The sequence below is a fragment of the Salmo salar genome, chromosome ssa07, assembly GCF_905237065.1.
Source record: "Salmo salar chromosome ssa07, Ssal_v3.1, whole genome shotgun sequence".
In the NCBI taxonomy this organism is placed as follows: domain Eukaryota; kingdom Metazoa; phylum Chordata; class Actinopteri; order Salmoniformes; family Salmonidae; genus Salmo; species Salmo salar.
The window spans coordinates 36218935-36242266 of NC_059448.1; the positions used below are offsets into that span (position 1 = coordinate 36218935).

Here is a 23332-nt window from a genome sequence, read left to right on the forward strand (position 1 = left end):
AAACTTGAGACATCTGTGGCATTGTGTTGTGTGACAAAACTGCATATTTTAAAGTGGCCTTTATTGTCCCCAGCACAAGGTGCACCTGTGTAATGATCATGCTGTTTAATCAGCTTCTTGATATGCCACACCTGTCAGGTGGATGGAGTATCTTGGCAAAGGAGAAATGCTCCCTAACAGGGATGTAACAGGGATTTGGAACATTACCGGGATCTATATTTCAGCTTATGAAACATGGGACCAACACTTTACATGTTGTGTTTATATTTTTGTTCAGTGTAGATTATACCTATTAAAGTAACATGCTATTTCTTAACAAACAAGCCAAACAGATGAAGAGACACGAGGGGGTATGAGAAGGCTGTGTGAGAAGAGCTCAGCATGAAGCAGTTATTATGAAACATGAGCACTATAGTCCATTATCATCCATTTAGGCTTCAAACAGCAAAAACATCGCTTTCCACTTCATTTAGTCACACAAACGTCAGGGTACACCACTTACCCTCCTTGGCCCACTCTGTCAAAAAAACATAGAATGTTGGGAGTTAGGAAAGTGCTTTTTATTCTACAACATTCAGAAGGACCTAGTTTTGTGTATGCATTTTACATAAGCAGAGTAAAAAAGTAAACTCCTGCCTCCTACACACGTCTCCAGGTACACTGGTAACCTCCATCACACTCATACACATTAAACCACATCAATATACACTGAGTGTACAAACATTAACAACACCTTCTTCATATTGAGTTGCCCACATCCTCCATGGACTACAAGATGTCGGAAGCGTTCCACAGGAACTTCCCACAGTTGTGTCAAGATGGCTGGATGTCCTTAGGGAGGTGGACCATTCTTGGTACACACAGGAAACCGTTGAGCGTGAAAATCCCAGCAGCGTTGTAGTTCTTGAAACAAACCGGTGCGCCTGGCACCTACTACCATACCCAGTTGAAAGGCATTTAAATATTTTGTCTTGCCCACTCACCCTCTGAATGGCACACATACACAATCCATGTTTCAATTGTCTCAAGGTTTAAACATCCTTCTTTATCCTATTTCCTCCTCTTCATCTACCGTACACTGACTGAAGTGGATTTAACAAGTGACATGAATAGGGGTCATGGTTTTCACCTGGTCCGTCTACATCTTGGAAAGAGCAGGTGTTCTTAATGTTCTGTGTTTTGTGCAGGATCAATTCAGTGATGGTCACACCTCCATATCACTGTGGACAACGGCCATTGTGTTACATACAGTCAGGTGCATAATTACTGGCACCCTTGATAAAGATGAGCAAAAAATACTGTATACAATAAATCATACAAATACTGAGCTACTGTATATTCTATGCAAAAAAATTCTGGGGATATTATTTTATAGGAATGCAATATCTCAGAGAAATAGATTTCGTGACCATAGCACCAATGCCGTTTATCAAACTCCAGGTGGTGCTTTGCAGTGGCGTGTCCAGAACAAGTATTAGCATACAGCAGTAAATTCACTTGAAAGTGCCCTACAGAGTGCGAGTTATACTGTAACATTCGAGGAGTCTCTTTTTTTTTACGGGACCTCCTGTGTGTTTTTTTAATGGGTTTTATAGTAAAGACATGTACAGTTGAAGTCGGAAGTTTACATACACCTTAGCCAAATACAATTAAACTCAGTTTTTCACAATTCCTGACATTTAACCCTAGTAAAAATACCCTATCTTAGGTCAGTTAGGATCACCACTTTATTTTAAGAACCTGAAATGTCAGAATAATAGTAGAGAGAATGATTTATTTCAGCTTTTATTTCTTTCATCACATTCCCAGTGGGTCAGAAGTATACATACACTCAATTAGAATTTGGTAGCATTGCCTTTAAATTGTTGAACAAGGGTCAAACGTTTTGGGTAGCCTTCCACAAGCTTCCCACAATAAGTTGGCTGAATTTTGGCCCATTCCTCCTGACAGAGCTGGTGTAAAAGTCAGGATTATAGGCCTCCTTGCTCGCACACGCCTTTTCAGTTCTGCCCACACATTTTCTATGGGATTGAGGTCAGGGCTTTGTGATGGCCACTCCAATACCTTGACTTTGTTGTCCTTAAGCCATTTTGCCACAACATTGGAAGTATGCTTGGGGTCATTGTCCATTTGGAAGATACATTTGCGACCAAGCTTTAACTTCCTGACTGATGTCTTGAGATGTTGCTTCAATATACCCACAAAATTTTCCTCCCTCACGATGCTATCTATTTTGTGAAGTGCACCAGTCCCTCCTGCAGCAAAGCACCCCCACAACATGATGATGCCATCCCCCGTGCTTCACGGTTGGGATGGTGTTCTTCAGCTTGCAAGCCTCCCCCCTTTTCCTCCAAACATAACGATGGTCATTATGGCCATAATGGCCATTTTTGTTTCATCAGACCAGAGGACATTTCTCCAAAAAGTACGATCTTTGTTCCCATGTGCAGTTGCAAACCGTAGTCTGGCTTTTTTATGAAGGTTTTGGAGCAGTGGCTTCTTCCTTGCTGAGCGGCCTTTTAGGTTATGTCGATATAGGACTCATTTTACTTTGGATATAGATACCTTTGGTACCGGTTTCCTCCAGGATCTTCACAAGGTCCTTTGCTGTTGTTCTGGGATTGAGTTGCACTTTTCGCACCAAAGTACGTTCATCTCTAGAAGACAAAACGCGTCTCCTTCCTGAGCGGTAGGACGGCTGCATGGTCCCATGGTGTTTATACTTGCGTACTAGTGTTTGTACAGATGAACGTGGTACCTTCAGACATTTGGAAATTGCTCCCAAGGATGAACCAGACTTGTGGAGGTCTACCATTTTCTTCTGAGGTATTGGCTGATTTCTTTTGATTTTCCCATGATGTCAAGCAAAGAGGCACTGAGTTTGAAGGTAGGCCTTGAAACATATCCACAGGTACACCTCCAATTGACTCAAATTATGTCAATTAGCCTATCAGAAGCTTCTAAAGCCATGACATCATTTTCTGGAATTTTCCAAGCTGTTTCACTTCTATGGGCTAGGTGGGACGCCTAGTGTGTACCACCCGCGGTACACACTATCAACAGCCAGTGAAATAGCATGGCGCGAAATAGAAAACAGCAAAAATCTCATAATTTCATTTTTTCAAACAATCAACTATTTTACACCATTTTAAAGATAAACTTCTCGTTAATCTAACCACATTGTCTGATTTCAAAAAGGCTTTACGGCGAAAGCATAAAATTAGATTATGTTAGGACATAAACTTCACAAGAAAAACCACACAGCCATTTTCCAAGCAAGGACATGCATCACAAAAACCAAAAATACAGCTAAAATATTCACTAACCTTTGATCTTCATCAGATGGCACTCATAGAACTTCATGTTACACAATACATGTATGTTTTGCTCGATAAAGTTCATATTTATATCCAAAAACCCCATTTTACATTGGCGCGTGATGTTCAGAAAATGTATACCCACCAAAACCTCCGGTGAATGAGCACATCAATTTACAAAAATACTCATCATAAACGTTGATAAAATTTACAACAGTTATTGAAAGAATTATAGATATACTTCTCCTTAATGCAACCGCTGTGTCAGATTTTAAAATAGCTTTACGGAGAATGCACATTTTTCAATATTCTGAGTACATAGCTCAACCATCAAAGCAAGCTATACAGATACCCGCCAAGTTCTGGGGTCAACTAAACTCAGAATTAGTGTTATAAATATTCTCTTACCTTTGCTGATCTTCGTCAGAATGCACTCCCCGGACTCCTACTTCCACAAGAAATGTTCTTTTTGTTCAAAATACTCCATATTTATCTCCAAATACCTTTTGTTCGTGCGTTCAGATCACTATCCAAAGGCATAACGCGCGAGCGTAAATCCAGACACGAAAAGTCAAATAGTTCCATTACCGTTCATAGAAAACATTTCAAACGTTGTTTACCATCTATCCTTATGGTCTTTTTAACATAAAACATTGATGATATTCCAACCGGACAATAGCGTATTCATTACAGCGGAAAAAGAAGGAGCGGCACACCAAACGTGCCAGCACAGTAAACAACTCACTGGTCCCAGGCATTCCACTCATTGAATGAGCTACTATTCTCTGCCCAGTAACAGGAGACGCATGAAACAAGTTTCTAAAGACTGTTGACAGCCAATGGAAGCCTTAGGAAGTGCAACTTGACCCCACAGACACTGTAGTTTCGATAGGGATTCCAAAGAAGAACTACAATTCTCAGATTTCCCACTTCCTGGTTGGATTTTTCTCAGGTTTTTGCCTGCCATATGAGTTCTGTTATACTCACAGACATCATTCAAACAGTTTTAGAAACTTCAGAGTGTTTTCTATCCAAATCTACTAATAATATGCACATAATTGACTCTAGGCCCGAGTATTAGGCAGTTTACTCTGGGCACGCTTTTCATCCGAAAATGAAAATACTGCCCCCTATACCTTAAAAAGTTAAAGGCACAGTCAACTTAGTGTATGTAAACTTCTGACCCACTGGAATTGTGATACAGTGAATTATAAGTGAAATAATCTGTCTGTAAACAATTGTTGTAAAACTTACTTGTGTCATGCACAAAGTGGATGTCCTAACCAACTTGCAAAAAGTACAGTTTGTTGACAAGAAATTTGTGGAGTGGTTGAAAAACAAGTTATTGACTCCAACCTAAGTGTATGTAAACTTCCGACTTCAACTGTATGTTGTGTGGTAAGCTGTTAGTAGCCCATGTGCCTCACCCGAATAATTTGGTCTATTTTCACCTCTTAATTTCACCTACGTTACTGTTCTGACTCGGTGGTGCATGTGTAGCCTATAACCTGTTTTTGAGAAATGTATTCATCTAATATTGTAAGAGGTTTCATTGTCTGCTTATATGCCCCTTTAATTTATCCTACGGTTCTGACTTGGTGTACAGGGAAAATACTGTAAGAGCAGCCCATGTTCTGCATTCTGTCACTGTACATTTCAAAAGTGCTGAACACAGTTATATTGACTACGTCTGTCTTAGCTCACTCATTAATCTTAATCGAAATTACAGAATGGCTCTTATGCGCACATCATTCCCTTAAGCCATAGTTTCTACATCTCAACTGTCAGTAGAAACCACATTTGTTTAAGCAAGTCAGCCATATCAGCTATGTTTTTTAAAAAGGCAGTAAACGAGGCTGAAAGAACTGTTTCGCTGCCAGACAAGGCTCTGCTGATAGCCAGGTGTAGCGGTGGTAAGGATTCACTCCATTGTGCTGAAAAGAAAGCTCTGTTGTTGGGACAGCTTTATGTAGGCCCTAACAGTTTGTGGGCACCGCTTGTCGTCGTTAAAGTGCAATTAATGGATGGTTTAGTGTTGTGTTGTGTAGTGGCTTTGCTGGTATGCATCTAAAAAAAAAATTGGAGTTTGCCCCACCAAGATTTACATGCTAAAATCGCCACTGAACCTGACAGTGCTTGAGAGGATCTGCAAAGAAAAATGGGAGAAACTCCCCAAATACAGGTGTGCCAAGCTTGTAGCATCATACCCAGGAAGACTCAAGGCTGTAATCACTGCCAAAGGTGCTTCAACAAAGTACTGAGTAAAGGGTCTGAATACTTATGTAAATGTAATATTATTTTTTTTTATATACATTTGCAAACATTTCTAATAATGCATTTTTGCTTTGTCATTATGGGGTATTGTGTGTAGATTGATGAGGGAAATTGTTTTTTTAAATCAATTTTTAAATAAGGCTGTAAAGTAACAAAATGTGGAAAAAGTCAAGGGGTCTGAATACTTTCCAAATGCATTGTAGATGTACCGTTTACACCTTCTGTACCATGTGCATCTGACGAAAAAACGTATTTTATATAGTGTATGTTTACCACAGATGGTAATGTGACGAACAACACGACCTGTACCAAAGTCAGATTAGGATATAGGCCAAGGACTAGATAAAGTGTATTTTTACTTTGAGTTTTTCCTTATTGCAGGCTACTACTTTCACCACTTTGGTTGTTTACTACACTACCTTATTATCTCTGTTTAGCACATGATCTCACATGTGAATCCTTAAAGAGATGGGTGGGGCTAAGGCTTAAGAGGATGTGAATTATGCTAAATGGGTGTAGACAAAGAAAAGGGCCATTTCCTCAAAATTGGGGTTTATCAACTTTCAAATCAGAAGTGGGGTTTATCAACTTTCAAATCACTCCATTGTAGTGCATGGTATATCATTTTCTAGCTCTGAGTCTCTACTTTTATTGAATGTAAAAACACAATTTCAAATGTTGCTACATAAGACCAAATCAGTCACAAAAATATAAACACAACATGCAAAGTGCTCATGTTTCATGAGCTGAAATAAATGAGCCCTAAAATTTTCCACACACATAAAAAAGCTTATTTCTCTCAAATTAGTGAGCATTTACATCAAGATAATCCATCCACCTGACAGGTGTGGCATATCAAGAAGTTGATTAAACAGCATGATCATTACACAGGTGCACCTTGTGCTGGGGACAATAAAATGACACTAAAATGCCACAGATATCTCAAGTTTTGAGGGCACTGCAGGAATGTTTACCAGGAACTGGTCCAGATAATTTAATGTTAATTTCTCTACCATAAGCCATAAATGTAGATCTCGCATGGAAAGGTCAGTGACCTCAGCCTCTGGCTTGTCCTGTATTACTCATATATGATGGGAGGAGAGACCTCCCACCTCTATATACATGTAGATACATCAGCTGTCTCATTGACTGGGGCTGTGAAGACATTCACTGTTATTTATAGGGCTGGGACAATTTACCAGTATTGCAATACTTTTTCCATGGCAACATTTTTTACACGAAGCAGACCAAACTCTTTGGTCCTTTAAACACCTCCTGTGTGCCAAATATTGTGTGCTATAATAAATAAATGTGAAAATAAATAAATGTGACTCTGGATGACAACACAATGATGTTTGTTTCCAACATTAGGGCCGTTTTCCTAAAGAAGTCAAATTTTCTTCATATTTTGTTTCCTTGCCACCACACAAACAAGTATCGTGATACTGGTATTGTCCCGGCCCTAGTTATTTATATATTCATTAACATGTATTTTACAATTTATGTTGACTGAGAACACATTCACAGCAGTAACCTGAGGATAGATTCACATACAGCACATGACTACACTTCCTGAACTATATACGTAGGAGGGTCAGTGTAAGTGATGATTACCCCTCAGCTCACCCTCAGGCGACAGCTCAAAACAGGACCAACTTCCTACATGTCAGACTGTATAGGACTACATGCCGAGAGGAAAGAGCTCCATATCAATGAGATGTTGTGCTTGATTGAACAAAAACTCCCCTCTCCTCCTCTGACTGCCATTGACAATGGAAACGCTCAACGAAATACTGAGAGAGCTCTGACTGTGTAAGGGTCAATGCACCACATGTTATTCTGCTACCCTCCCTACCCACCCTTGTTGTACAATACTACACATGATCCATGACCTTTAGATGAGAAGTGTCAAAATGGCCATTCTGTGTCTCTGGTTTCTTCACAGACCTCTCTCACTCTCTTTCTCTCCCTCTCTTTCTGTCTCTCTGATTTTCTGACTCTCTCCATCTCGGTCTCTCTACACCTTTCCCTCTCCTCTTGCTTCACCGTTCGACCCATGCTCTGGAGTGCAAGCCTGACTAGCCTTCCGCTGTGAGTCTTATGAAAGTCAGAAAGTGTGTGTGGGCGAGCATTCCGCTACGCACCACTGCACACACTCAGCCACCATCACCCATTCAGCCATGGACTAGAGGGCCGGAATGAACACACATACAGTTCACTCTCCTCACATCCCCCTCCACCGGACTTCACATCTGCACACCTGTCAATCTCTCTCTTTTCTCTCGACTTCTGTCTTTCTCTTTCTTTTCTATATGAATAAACGAGGGAATGCAGGAGTGAGAGGTTCTTTCACTCCGTCTGCATTCACACTGAAGAGAGAGATTGCAGTGTCACTCACCCTCCTTTGATGTAGTCGAGGAAGGTGACTTCTATATCCACCAGGAATGAGAGCAGAGTTACCTGGAGACAATATTGATACAAGGATGGCAGGATGGAACGGGCTTTACAATAAAGACAATGACTAAACCAAGCTCAAATCAACATAAACAAGATAAAAAGAACGGACGGACAGTGTCTGTTGTGGCTTACCGTTCCAGAGTTTAGGTATTTTTTCTTTTTTCCTTTCTTCTTCGGATTTATAACCTGTGGAGAGAACAGCAGAATCATTCAAACATGGAGTTTGATTATAACGCAGTGATATACACATCTCTCTCAAGTGCAGCACACAGTATTTTAATCTGAGCTTTAAGGTGTTAAATTAAACCGAGTGGAGGTCAGGAGGCATCCGATAAGAAGAAAACATCCGATAAGTCCTAAATGGCACTCTATTATTGCCTGGGCCCATAGTGTGCACTATAGTGCACTATAAGGGAAGAGGGTGTTATTTGGGAAGCTGCCCAATTTACACTAGATTTCTAACCCCCTGCATCCTTGGTGGAGATTGGAGGGAATAAGTCAGGAGGGCACATTTGCCTTTGAAGGTGAGGCTAGCTGTTTTATTGCATCGGCTTTATTGCATCTGGCTTGTAAAATAAAATGTATATTAACGTGCCCATCCCCCCCATAAACGCACACACTCGCACGCACACATAGCACAGACACACACACACACACACACAGTAACAGTTGGTTTCCCTTGTGTTGTGTTCAGTAACTGCTCCGGCAAGAGTAGATGTCACATCAAGTCAACAGATTGACAGAGAGGACCAGGGAGACAGGAGCTGCTCACAAGCGGCGTGTTTCACAAGTAAAAGGGAAGATGGTGATCATCGGGCACGATGGACACCCATAAGCAGTGTTTGTGTTTGTTTGTGTGAAGGGGCAATGTGTACAACAGAGATCGGGCCCCATGCTGGGCATTGGGTGATGACAAATGGACGGATGGTTAGGGGAAGGCACACACACGCACACGCACACACACACACACACACACACACACACACACACACACACACACACACACACACGCACACACACACACACACTAGTGATGTAGAACCTCCTCTCCTAAATTGTACAATTTACTGTGGAGGGAAAAAACGAACCAGAGAATATGGGTGGAAGCCAAGAGCTGTGACTTGGGAAATGATGATAGATTCCCATGTCCCAGAATCTTGGATGACAGCACACAATCACGGTGTGGCTGTGTGTCTTCTTTCTCTCATTAGACAAACACCAGCTGCTTAAAATACGGGTCCCCCTGTGTGCTTCCCACTCAGAATATTGTTTTTAATGAACAACTGTTCAGTTCTATCTTAAGAGACGGAGTGTGGAGGCTGGCCATCCATCAAAACTCCCTCACTTTACGTCAAACTCCGTGAATGAAATTCCAGGAGAAATGCCATGAAGAATCGCTCCAGAGGAGATTTACTAAATGTGCTTCTGTGTGGGTGTTAAAAGTATACAGATACATAATATTGCATTCCACCAAGTACACATACATACGTAAACATGACTCATGCACACATGTAGACGCACACATGTAGACACACACAACCACACACACACACACACACACACACACACACACACACACACACACACACACACACACACACACACACACATTACCTCATACACATTGAACTGGGACTGGCCTCTGGATAGCTCTCTGTAGCTGGTACTGAACTCTCCTATGAAGTCATGGCTAAGGACACAACGCACAAAACAATCATTAGTAAAATCATAGCATTTCAAAGACACAGCCCACAAAGCACCACTGTTAGTGGCATAAGCCCGATCGACGTGCCTATGAAGAAGTGTATTGCAAAGTATTATAATAGTCTAGTGGATGGAATGAGATCAGTTGAGATCAGTTATTATTAATGAAATCTTAAAGCAATAAAGAGTGAGATAGATAGACATTTAATAATTATTTGAGAGTGATTAAGCAGAGATTTCACTTGTGTTTGTCATACAGCCACTTGAGGGTGGGAAAAAGTATTTGGCCCCTTTCTGATTTTCTCTAGTTTTGATACTGAATGTTATCAGTTCTTCAACGAAAACCTGATATTAGAACCTGAGTTAACAATAAACAAAGTTATGCAACACTCAATTCCCCTGTGTGAAAAAGTAATTGCCCTTTACACTCAATAACTGGTTGTGCCACCTTTAGATGCAGTGATTGCAACTAAATGTTTCCTGTAGTGACTGATCAGTTTCTCATATCGCTGTGGAGGAATTCTGGCCCACTTTTGCATGCAGAACTAATTTAACTCAGCGACATATGTGGGTTTTCAAGCATGAACTGCTCGTTTCAAGTCCTGTCACAACATCTCAATTGGGATTAGGTCTGGACTTTGACTCGGCCATTCCAAAACTTCAAAATGGGTTGCTTTTTTAGCCATTTTCATGTAGACTTGATTGTGTGTTTTGGATCATTGTCTTGCTGCATGACCGTGCTGCGCTTCAGCTCACAGACAGATGGCCTGACATTCTCCTGTAGAATTCTCTGATACAGAGCAGAATTCATGGTTCCTTCTATTAAGGCAAGTCGTCCAGGTCCTGAGGCAGCAAAGAATCCCCAAACCATCACACTACCACCACCATGCTAGACCATTGGTAAGAGGTTCTTACAGTGAAATGCAGTGTTTGGTTTTCGCCAGGCATAATGGGACCCGTGTCGTCCAAAAAGTTTACTCAAGTTTGCCAAAAAGCACCTGGAGGATCAGCAAGACTCTTGGAAGAATGTTCTACGGACAGATGGTTCAAAAGTAACTTCTTGGATGACAAAATTCTCCACAACGACTGATCAACAAGCAGCTAAAGGTGACACAACCAGTTATTAAGTGTGTTGGATTCTGGGGTAAACTTTGAACATTGTTATACTCAGAAGTATAGGAACATTAGTTACAAAAGCGACATAAGGGGTGCCACAATGAAGCTTGGGAGGGGCTGAGTGCAGGGAACACGATCGCATGTGGCAGTACTGATAAGGGGAGAAACCGTTGAAGGATCATGTCACTTAGCTCCCTGCTCAGCAATAATGATGCAATGTTTAGCGATAAGGAGGAGACACGGTTAAGCTTCTTCAGTGTCCGTGACTTATTTACTCAAATTTAGAACCTAACAAGTGTAAGGGGACGATTACTTTTTCACACAGGGACATTGGGTGTTGTACAACTTTGTTTATTAAATAAATGAAATAAGTATGTTATTGTGTGTTATTTGTTTGCTCAGGTTCCCTTTATCTTATATTAGATTTTGGTTGAAGATCCTACCACTTTCAGTGTCAAATATATGCAAAAGTAGAGAAAATCAGAAAGGGGTCAAATACTTTTTCATGGCACTGTATATTCAATGCACTTCCTTAAAATAAAATGAATTCGGAAACAAAGTGTAACCCCTCTACCTGCAAGCAAAGAGAGGTCTGGTAACAATTGACATAACGCCGACGGGTATAAAGAGGCAACGAGACAAAGGGAGTGAGAGCATACCGTAAAGTAATACCCCAGTGCAATAACTTTGCCCACTAAACCCATAATATGAAATGATGACACTCATATCAAGTTGGTGTTTCTTCTACTGCTGCTCCGCCCTTGGCCCTGCCTCTATATTCATGTGCCAATCCAATTCCCCCACTTCAACAACAACATGTCAATGTGTGTTGAATGAATCAGCATCCCCTCCAGCTTCCTTACCTTCTAGAAATATAGATTAGGATTAGTTAAAGTATCCTAATTTAGATAACGCAGTGATTACATCACGCTAATGAAGGTGCTTTTCAATTAAGACTCAAATTAAATTACCTTCCATCTCTTTCCCAGTCGTAGCATTCTATCTTGATCGTTCTAGTAGGGTGAACAAAAATGTATATATTAGAAACAGATTTATTCAGTTTAACAGGACAATTATCAGCAGAATCTATGATCATGGCATTGTACATTCCCACCAAACAAGTTTCAAGTTCAAATGTATACTATTCTGAAGGAGGATCGTTTATAGTAATCTATATCATGTCTATATTAGTTTCCAAAATAGCGAACGTTAGAGAGAGAAAAGCAGTGCTCTTCCACCATCATCCAATCCCCTCAAACTGAAGAATCGTTTTCCCCTGACAAGTGGCCATTTCCCTTCACCAGAGCCAAGAGATAAGTAGTTGACTGTGGCTATGCGTATTTCACCGAGCACCAATTTCACCTGTCTCAATTTCACCTCTCTTTTCAGATGAGAAAAAAGAAAATAATGAACAGATGCTTAGATGAAAAGGTAATCGTTAGTTCTAGATTACCACCGGGTGAGAAGTCACAGGTTAATGAGTTTCCCGAAGGGGTTCGTAAGGGGGTATGATGATAAGAGCACACTCCGGCATTGTCAGAGCACAAAGACACACACACACACACACACACACACACACACACACACACACACACACACACACACACACACACACACACACACACACACACACACACACACACACACACACACACACACACACACACAGGCTCTGCTCAGCCTCCTACTAAATGGAGTGAAGGATGAGCCCATCACCATTCATCTAAGCTGACTAGATAAAGGAGATAAAGCCATCCAGCCCTACAATAATCTACCAGAACACCGCCCCTGAGTCCTGAGGGAGGGAGTCCTGCACTGCGACCCAAATGGCACCCATTTGGGATGCACATCTACTATAGAGGAGGACAGCACGGGGGATGACCGCTCATACTAACAGCAGTGAACTTCATTAACTACCTCACTGGAAAACAATTACTGTGTTGAAGCGCAACCTAAAGATGCTCTGAGGACACAACAGGAGCGATGAGTTGACAGGACCAGACAATGGGTTTGCTGCTCCTTCTGTAGTCCCCGAGGTGGCGGGAGAAAGTGTGTATGTGTGTGTGTGTGAGAGTGTGTGTGTCTCTAACAAGGGCCCATCAGCGGTGGTACTATCAGCAGGGGGACACAGCTCTCCATTGTGAGCGTTCTCTCGTGGCTCTCGTCCTGCCTCTCCCTTATCTCTCATCCCAGACCCCCAGAGACTCGCACTCTCGCTGTGTGTGTGTGCGTAAATCAATGTATATGTATGTGTGTGTGTGTGTGTATAAGCGCTCATTCGCGTGCTTCCTTGGCTCCCCACACACTGATAACAATGAGCTCTCTCTAACTAACCTCCTAACAACTCAGACAGAGCCAGGGCCCAGCTCTGTTCCAATCAATGCAGCCTGACTAGCTCAGACCATCCATCTGGGGCTTTGTGCCTTATCACTGGCAAACAAGCCCGCTGACAACTGGAGATGAATACAAACACAATCCCTAAAATGGGATTGCAGAGTGACACACACACACACATTGTCCTTTACATTACGCACACATGCACACACACACTGGGAATTTCAAACTTGGGGGTGAAAAACTATTGCAGCGCTTCTTACACCCTGGATTTAAGGGCCATTACATTTGAGTGAGGGGATGACACCTGTCTGTCAGTCAGGCATGTGAATAGACTACTCCACTGAGGGAGAAAGATGATTGCAGAGAGGAAGGCTATTCATAAGCAGACCAAGCATTAATTTCTCCTTTGGAGTTCATTATAATAGCTTCCGTATGCATTTAATAGGTTCACAACCAACTTAGCAACCAAGGAATTCCATGCATGCATGGTGATTCTTATAAAGTCCATCAAAAAAATATTTTCTCCTCTTGCAGATTAGATCCTGTTACAAAATCATTTTTACAAAGCACTCAAATTGTAAAAAAAATGATTATCACCATGGCCCTCACACACTTCAGCAAAACAGTTAATGCCAGTTTAATCTTGCTGACCACATTACACACACATGCGCACAGACACACACGTAGACACACACACACTGACCTGTCGTAGTCTCCATTGCAAAGTGCTCTGACAGGTATCTTGAAGGCCTGCCACACTGGGTTAAGTGTGTTCTTCACCACCTCTGTCTTATGGCAGATTGTGAACCTGGAGAAACACAGCGACAAGACAAGCCATACACTTATCAATGGATCAATAATCACTGGACAATATTCCTTTCACTGTTCGTCTCTATCTCTCTCTCTCTCTCTCTCTCTCTCTCTCTCTCTCTCTCTCTCTCTCTCTCTCTCTCTCTCTCTCTCTCTCTCTCTCTCTCTCTCTCTCTCTCTCTCTCTCTCTCTCTCTCTCTCTCTCTCTCTCTCTCTCTCTCTCTCTCTCTCTCTCTCTCTCTCTCTCTCTCTCTCTCTCTCTCTCTCTCTCTCTCTCTCTCTCTCTCTCTCTCTCTCTCTCTCTATGCAAAGTTATAGTTAGCGAGACAAACTATCTTCTCAAGTTTAAACGTCTCTCTTTGACTCTCAGCTCCCGCAGATCTTTCTTCCCCCCCAAGAAGATAAATTGCACTCATTTAGTGATACAAATCTCTAAGACATTGATTCCTTTTTTCCATACTTTGCCAAAATATCAAGCGATAAAAAACATTTCAAATGTCATCATGATAACCGGCACAAAAAAATATCTGTTTCAGTTCTAAGAGCAATTACCATCAACTGAGGAATTCTCAGTATAATCATCATTCGCTGCAAAAGTAAATGGTTTTAAAGTGAATATAGTGCAGTGTGGAATATGAGTTCAGAGAGCTTCACCTTCCATTAACTGATAGTGAGAAAGAGTGAGAGCGAGAGAGAGAGGATTGACCCCTGTACAGAGAGGTCAGGGGGGCAATAGGGAGCTTTCCCTCCAACCACTGCTCCCTCTAGGTCATGTCCTCTCTGCTCTGCCGGCTGTAACGTGTGTGTGTGTGTGTGTGTGTGTGTGTGTGTGTGTGTGTGTGTGTGTGTGTGTGTGTGTGTGTGTGTGTGTGTGTGTGTGTGTGTGTGTGATTAAGCCTCGCCTCAGAGGATAAAGCCTCAGCCTCCAGTATTTACGCTGCAGTAGTTTATGTGTCGGGTGGGCTAGGGTCAGTCTGTTATATCTGGAGTATTTCTCCTGTGTGAATTTAAGTATGCTCTCTCTAATTCTCTCTCTCTTTCTCTCTCTCTTTCTCTCTCTCGGAGGACCTGAGCCCTAGGACCATGCATCAGGACTACCTGGCCTGATGACTCCTTGCTGTCCCCAGTCCACCTGCCCGTGCTGCTGCTCCAGTTTCAACTGATCTGCCTGCGGCTATGGATCCCTGACCTGTTCACCGGACGTGCTACCTGTCCCAGACCTGCTGTTTTCAACTCTCTAGAGACAGCAGGAGCGGTAGAGATACTCTGAATGATCGGCTATGAAAAGCCGACTGACATTTACTCATGAGGTGCTGACCTGTTGCACCCTCGACAACCACTGTGATTATTATTATTTGATCCTGCTGGTCATCTATAAACATTTGAACATCTTGGCCATGTTCTCTTATAATCTCCACCCAGCACAGCCAGAAGAGGACTGGCCACCCCTCATAGCCTGGTTCCCCTCTAGGTTTCTTCCTATGTTCTGGCCTTTCTAGGGAGTTTTTCCTAGCCACCGTGCATCTACACCTGCATTGCTTGCTGTTTGGGGTTTTAGGCTGGGTTTCTGTACAGCACTTTGTGACATCAGCTGATGTAAGAAGGGCATTACAAATAAATTTGATTGATTGATTGAGTAGACCTACTTATCTGACCTGTGTTGATGAGAGAGAGCATACACACACACAAACCAACAAAGAGAGGCAAGGTTGTTTACCTAAAGGAATTCAATGGAATCTAATTTCCCTCAGATCGCGGGACTGATGAATGGAATTGAATGGAGGAGAGGATCTGAAGAAGGGGTAGGTAAAGTATACTCACGTGCCGTCTTCATTGCTGCGGTAGAAGACGAGGAAAGGGTCTGACTTGCCGAAGAAATCTTTCTTGTCCAGTTTATTCCCACAGAACTGCATCATCACTGACTCCTACAGTAACAGAGAGAGACATTGAGACTAGAGGTCGACCGATTAATCGGAATGGCCGATTAATTAGGGCCGATTTCAAGTTTTCATAATAATAACAGTATTTTTGGCCACCGATTTGCCTATTATTATTTTTTTATTTAATTTTTACACCTTTATTTAACTAGGCAAGTAAGATTAAGAACAAATTCTTATTTTCAATGACGGCCTAGGAACGGGGGTTAACTGCCTTGTTCAGGGGGGATTTAGGGATTCGTTTTTGCAACCTTCCGGTCACTAGTCCAATGCTCTAACCACCTGCCTTACATTGCACTCCACGAGGAGCCTGCATGGCAGGCTGACTACCTGTTACGCGAGGGCAGCAAGAAGCCAAGGTAAGTTGCTAGCTAGCATTAAACTTATCTTATAAAATACTATCAATCTAAACATAATCACTAGTTAACTACACATGGTTGATGATATTACTAGTTTATCTAACGTGTCCTGCGTTGCATATAATCGATGCGGTGCCTGTTAATTTCTCATCGAATCACAGTCTATTTCGACAAACGGGTGATGATTTAACAAGCGCATTTGCGAAAAAAGCACTGTCGTTGCACCAATGTACCTAACCATAAAAATCAATGCCTTTCTTTAAAGGCCGTAATTAATTTGCCAGAATTGTACATAATTATGACATAACATTGAAGGTTGTACAATGTAACAGGAATATTTAGACTTAGGGATGCCATCCGTAAGATAAAATACTGAACGGTTCCGTATTTCACTGAAATAATAAACGTTTCGTTTTCGAAATGATCGTTTCCGAATTCGACCATATTAATGACCAATTAATGGCTCGTATTTCTGTGTGTTATTATGTTATAATTAAGTCTATGATTTGATAGAGCAGTCTGACTGAGCGATGGTAGGCAGCAGCAGGCTCATAAGCATTCATTCAAACAGCACCTTCGTGCATTTTGCCAGCAGCTCTTCGCAATTCTTCAAGCATTGTGCTGTTTATGACTTCAAGCCTATCAACCCCCGAGATTAGGCTGGTGTAACCCATGTGAAATGGCTAGCTAGTTAGCGGGTGCGCACTAATAGCGTTTCAAACGTCACTCGCGCTGAGACTTGGGAGTGGTTGTTCCCCTTGCTCTACATGGGTAACGCTGCTTCGAGGGTGGCTGTTGTCGATGTGTTCCTGGTTCCAGCCCAGGTAGGAGCGAGGAGAGGTACGGAAGCTATACTGTTACACTGGCAATACTAAAGTGCCTATAAGAACATCCAATAGTCAAAGGTATATGAAATACAAATGGTATAGAGAGAAATAGTCCTATAATTCCTATAATAACTACAACCTAAAACTTCTTACCTGGGAATATTGAAGACTCATGTTCAAAGGAACCACCAGCTTTCATATGTTCTCATGTTCTGAGCAAGGAACTTAAACGTTAGCTTTTTTACATGGCGTATTGCACTTTTACTTTCTTCTCCAACACTTTGTTTTTGCATTATTTAAACCAAATTGAACATGTTTCATTATTTATTTGAGGCTAAATTGATTTTATTGATGTATTATATTAAGTTAAAATAAGTGTTCATTCAGTATTGTTGTAATTGTCATTATTACAAATAAATCAATTAAAAAAAAAGATCGGCCTATTAATCGGTATCGGCTATTTTTGGTCCTCCAACAAATGGTATTGGTATCGGCGTTGAAAAATCATAATCGGTCGACCTCTAATCGAGACTGATGAAACTGACAGCACAGCTCAGTATTCACTGCGGATACTGGTGAGAGACTTCTGATAGTAGATGCAGACATTAATGCAGATCAGTCAACAGTAACATTACAGGACACAGCTCAGGGCAACTCTACTCAGCATCAAGGTGAGAGTAATATCCTATGATAGTAAATCCATAACAATATAATTTAATGTATATGCCATGGCGAAGTGTTTATTGATTGATGTTGTTATGTGGGTATGATGTACAGTGCCTTGCAAAAGTATTCATCCCCCTTGGTGTTTTTCCTATTTTGTTGCATTACAACCTGTAATTTAAATTGATTTTTATTTGGATGTAATGTAATGGACACACACAAAATAGTTTAAATTGGTGAAGTGAAATGGAAAAAGTAACTTGTTTAAAAAAATATGGTAAACCGGTGCGTGCATATGTATTCACTCCCTTTGCTATGAAGCCCCTATACAGGAGCTGGTGCAACCAATTACCTTCAGAAGTCACATAATTAGTTAAATAAAGTCCACCTGCATGCAATCTAAGTGTCACATGATCTGTCACATGATCTCAGTATATATACACCTGTTCTGAAAGGCCCCAGAGTCTGCAACACCACTAAGCAAGGGGCACCACCAAGCAAGCAGCACGGAGCTTTCCAAACAGGTCAGGGACAAAGTTGTGGAGAAGTACCGATCAGGGTTGGGTTATAAAAAAATATCCGAAACTTTGAGCATCCCACAGAGCACCATTAAATGCATTATTAAAAAATGGAAAGAATATTTCACCACAACAAACCTGCCAAGAGAGGGCCGCCCACCAAAAATCCCGGAACAGGCAAGGAGGGCATTAATCAGAGAGGAAACAAAGAGACCAAAGATAACCCTGAAGGAGCTGCAAAGCTCCACAGCGGAGATTGGAGTATCTGTCCATAGGACCACTTTAAGCCGTACACTCCACAAAGCTGGGCTTACAGAAGAGTAGCCAGAAAAAGCCATTGCTTTAAGGAAAAAATCAGCCAACAAAAAGGTATGTGGGAGACTCCCCAAACATATGGAAGAAGGTAATCTGGACAGATGAGACTAAAATTGAGCTTTTTGGCCATCAAGAAAAACACTATGTCTGGCACAAACCCAACACCAAACCCAACACCTCTCATCACCCCGAGAACACCATCCCCACAGTGAAGCATGGTGGTGGCAGCATCATGCTGTGGGGATGTTTTTCATCGGCAGGGACTGGAAAACTGGTCAGAATTGAAGGAATGATGGATTGCACTAAATACAGGGAAATTCTTGAGGAGAAACCTGTTTCAGTCTTCCAGAGATTTGAGACTGGGACGGAGGTTCACCTTCCAGCAGGACAATGACCCTAAGCATACTGCTCAAGCAACATTCGAATGGTTTAAGGGGAAACGTTTAAATGTCTTGGAATGGCCTAGTCAAAGCCCAGACCTCAATCCAACTGAGAATCTGTGGTATGACTTAAAGATTGCTGTACACCAACGGACCCCATCCAAATTGAAGGAGCTGGAGCAGTTTTGCCTTGAAGAATGGGCAACAATCCCAGTGGCTAGATGTGCCAAGCTTATAGAGACATACCCCAAGAGACTTGCAGCTGTAATTGCTGCAAAAGGTGGCTCTACAAAGTATTGACTTTGGGGGGGTGAATAGTTATGCACACTCAAGTTTTCAGTTTTTTTGTTATATTTCTTGTTTGTTTCACAAGAAAAAATATTTTGCATCTTCAAAGTGGTAGGCATGTTGTGTAAATCAAATGATACGAACCCCCCAAAAATCCATTTTAATTCCAGGTTGTAAGGCAACAAAATAGGAAAAATGCCAAGGGGGGTGAATACTTTTGCAAGCCACTGTATGGTTTGGGGAGTTAACAAGGGCAGTCAGTTTTTTTGGAATGGGATGCAGCCCAAAAATCCCTTTCCCTCCATATCCCCTGCCATCACTACTCACCCTGCAGTTTCCCATCTCTTCTGCCTTAACAATGATGTTTCCACACTTCTTTCCAGGAATGCCCCTGTTGAAGACAAAACAGAGACGCCATTCATTGATATACTAATGGACTATATGGTCAGTATGGTCTAACGGAAACACATAACGGTGATGTCTGTGCATGTTTCTCTGTCATAACAAGCCTCACCCATCATGCCATGGAAAACTTGAGAACTTGAGGGAGTATCCCAAAACACCTCTAAAGTCAGAGAATACAAGTTGAGCTTTGAGAGAGAGAGAGGGAGAAAGAGGGTGTGTGTGTTTGTGTGTGCACCTTCCCTTACGCCTTTCCTGACCTGGCGGTCAGCAGAACGCGAGGCACCGTTTTTCCAGGATTCCATCCAACACACTACACCAACACACCCAACTTACACAGGTCTCTTTCACAACGCATCCACCATCCCTTCAAGCAATTGTGTCCAAGTCATGTCAGAGGACAAAATAAGCTTTAAAATGGAACCCATGAGGCATGGTAAGAAACCACAGGGATATTAGTTGTCTTAACTTCTGAGAAATAGAGTCATCTTCAAAATACTGATGACTTGCGCTGTCATAGCACAAGCCAGGCCCACCTTGCAGAAATGTACTCAGGCAGTCATTTAGGCAGCCTGAAATTGGGGTCTAGGACCCCAGCCTAAGAGTAATACAAGTCCCCTTTACTTAGACAGCAAGACTGAAGGAGACAGCTGATAGACCTATCAAAAGGACATGGATCCGGATGTTTTTTTTTGTATCAGTGCTTTACATTGGGAAGAACATCTATCTATTTTTAACCCAAAAACCAATAGCCTACCTCTTCTGAAGGATGGGAGTAAGATTGCAAAAGAAGAAAATGAAAAGGTTTCTCTCTCTCCCCTCCCTCTCTGACAATTCCCCTAGGTCATTTGTACTGTCCAGTGTTCCCCTGCCTTCCCTCCACCATGAAATCGACCCATTCTCCTCATAGAAATGATGTAATGAATTTAAAAAAAGACACCTTAGTACTATGTTCCATTTTGCCAGTGTAGCAAATCGACTGTTGATTAATCCCTAAACCCTCTGTCTTTTATGATGGGGGAAATTACTCCAATTGGAGTAGACCAGGGCCTGTATTCACAAAGAGTCTCAGACTAGGAGTGCGGATCTAGGATCCGGCCCCCCCTGATTAATCGCATGGTCTGTTCAGAGATGAGTCCATGTCCGAGCATTCGCAAACAGTGTTTGCAAAATCAATGCCACATGTAATCAACTAGGCCTATCACTTTGTTTAGCCAGTAGCGATGTTAATGATAACTGTCTAGTGGGAAATAGAAATGCTTTCCCCTAAACCTTCTCAACCATCTAAATGTTAACTGAAAAGTAGGCCTACATGGCAGAATTATGTCATGAATTGTATCAATCGGGTGGGCATTTGTATTGCAAACTCTGCTACAGAAACATCGCTAGCAAAACACGTTCCTCTCTAGCTAGGTGCGCAACTCAAAAAGCTAAACGTGTTATATCTATTTGAGACGCCAAAAATGGTCTTTTGATAACATTTTTTCATTGACATGGACTCAGAACATCCCATTTTGTTGTTTCTCTGTAAAAAGAGTAATTGTGAGATGAAAAACTGAACTTCACACTTGTGAGTATTTTCACACTGATCCTAGATCAACACCCCTAGGACTACTCTGATACGCATTATGAATACAGGCCCAGCCACTGTTACAGTAGTTGGGATAAACGGACCAAGGCGCAACGTGATTCGAGTTCTACATCTTTTATTAGTGAAACTTAAACAAAACAATAAACAAACAACGACCGTGAAGTAACATAGCGCACATCAGCACTCAACAAAACAATATCCCACAACCCAGGTGGGAACAATGGAGAACTTAAGTATGATCCCCAATTAGAGACAACGAACATCAGCTGCCTCTAATTGGGAACCATACCAAGAGCACCAACATAGAAATGAAAAAACTACAACACCCCCTAGTCACGGCCAACCAAGGGCTCTCTATGGTCAGGGCGTACACTTGATTGTGAATGTTCTGTTTAGTTCTAATCTTAGAATGCCAAAACAAATGACAATTTAAAACTGTAGCAGTTGATTCCACAAGCATATAGTGAAAAGCCACGTAAGGAAATCCTGCTGTAGACGAGTTAATAACAGGATTACACACACAAATAGGATTCAGACAGGGTTTCACAAGTATTCCACAAGTCATCTCATCCAGTAATAGACACCTATAGATTTTGATTGTCACTTACAAATTCCAGTCAATCACTCTCTCTTGCTCTGTCTCTCTTTCCCACTGTGTGTGTGTGTGTGTGTGTGTGTGTGTGTGTGTGTGTGTGTGTGTGTGTGTGTGTGTGTGTGTGTGTGTGTGTGTGTGTGTGTGTGTGTGTGTGTATGTGTGTGTGTGTGTGTGTGTGTGTGTGTACATTTGTATGCATATGTGTAGAGCCTCAAAGTAGCTAGCTCTAAAAGTGTGTGTGCCGCTGAATGCAGCAGAACAGGGGTGCACTGTAACCCTCAGGCACAGCCACTCACTCTAAATAGAATAGAGCCATTTCAGACCAAATCTGCATCCCAAATGGTAGCCTATTCCCTTTCGGGTACACTACTTTTCACCAGGGCCCATATGGGTCTGGTCAAAAGTAGTGCACAATTTAGGGAATTGGGTGAAATTTGAGACACACCTAAGCTGATTGCTGCCTAACCAGACTCACCAGATCAGCACAATTCAGATCTGCTGCCATATTACGATCCCCATGAACGACACTGAACGTCAGCTTAACTGCCTATCCGTATTACAATAGGAGTGGTTGAATGAAAAAATAAAAAATGAAAAAAATCCCTTTATTCTTTTCGGTCTCCCCGTCTTTCTTGCCTTGGTGCCAACACACGCATGCGCACACAAGCAAGCAGACCAGAGCTGCACCAGAAGACACACATTGCTGTCTTTGTGCGGGTGACTGTGAATGGGTTCTGATGAGGGGCCACACAGTAGGCTAAACAAAGCTCCGTCCCATCCCATCACACCCAATTCAGTGGGTCTGTCAGACTATAAATCAAACAAGTAAACAAGACCAGGGCCATCAGAGGACTCACACACATAGAGCTCCTCCTGGGTTGGTTGGCAAGGCCTACACTACCAACAGGCCTTTCTGGGTGGCAAGGATAGGGCCAATTATATTTAAAAATTGGGGGATGAAGGGCGGGGGGCATAGGTCTAGTGCAGGTAAAGCAAGAATGCAGTCCACAGAAGACAGGTTTCATGAAATGGGGTATCATCCTACTCAACTATGAAGAGTGTACACAAATATTAGTGTCGTAGCTCTTAATGTGGGACTTTAACTGTAAGAAATCACCTCACTATCCAGCCTATTGTGCATATTGACATTCATATTGCAATGTGCATCCTTACTTTTGGATCTGGGTCCATGAAATGGAGTATCACCCTACTCAGTGACACCCAAAGAACACAACTGTGAAGAGTTGTCAGGATCGTAGACTCTTATTGCAGGACTTTGGTGAGCTAATGTGACTATCAGTTAACCTACTGTGCGTATTGACATTCATATTGCAATATACAGCCTTACCTATGGATCTTGGGTCATCAGCCTACTCAGTGATACCCACAGAACACAACTGTGACATGTCAAAATGCTGATTTATTGAATTCTCCATGTGGTC

The 23332-nt window shown here is 42.0% G+C and overlaps 1 protein-coding gene across 4 annotated transcripts in view; it reads right to left on the reverse strand.

Annotated features, from left to right (window-relative positions):
* The window catches only part of LOC106609114 (copine-8), a 129487-nt gene that overhangs the window by 16574 nt on the left and 89581 nt on the right, over positions 1-23332 (reverse strand). Inside the window, exons 7-15 of one of the 4 annotated variants that reach the window (XM_014207544.2) lie at positions 19630-19693; positions 15837-15940; positions 13909-14013; positions 11840-11881; positions 11732-11734; positions 9663-9738; positions 8181-8234; positions 7990-8051; positions 503-517 (exon numbers count right to left, since the gene is read on the reverse strand). In XM_014207544.2, coding sequence (XP_014063019.1) covers positions 503-517; positions 7990-8051; positions 8181-8234; positions 9663-9738; positions 11732-11734; positions 11840-11881; positions 13909-14013; positions 15837-15940; positions 19630-19693 — 525 coding nt within the window. The remainder of the gene's footprint in view (positions 1-502; positions 518-7989; positions 8052-8180; positions 8235-9662; positions 9739-11731; positions 11735-11839; positions 11882-13908; positions 14014-15836; positions 15941-19629; positions 19694-23332) is intronic. The other 3 variants (XM_014207545.2, XM_014207547.2, XM_014207548.2) reach the window with 3 other exon arrangements.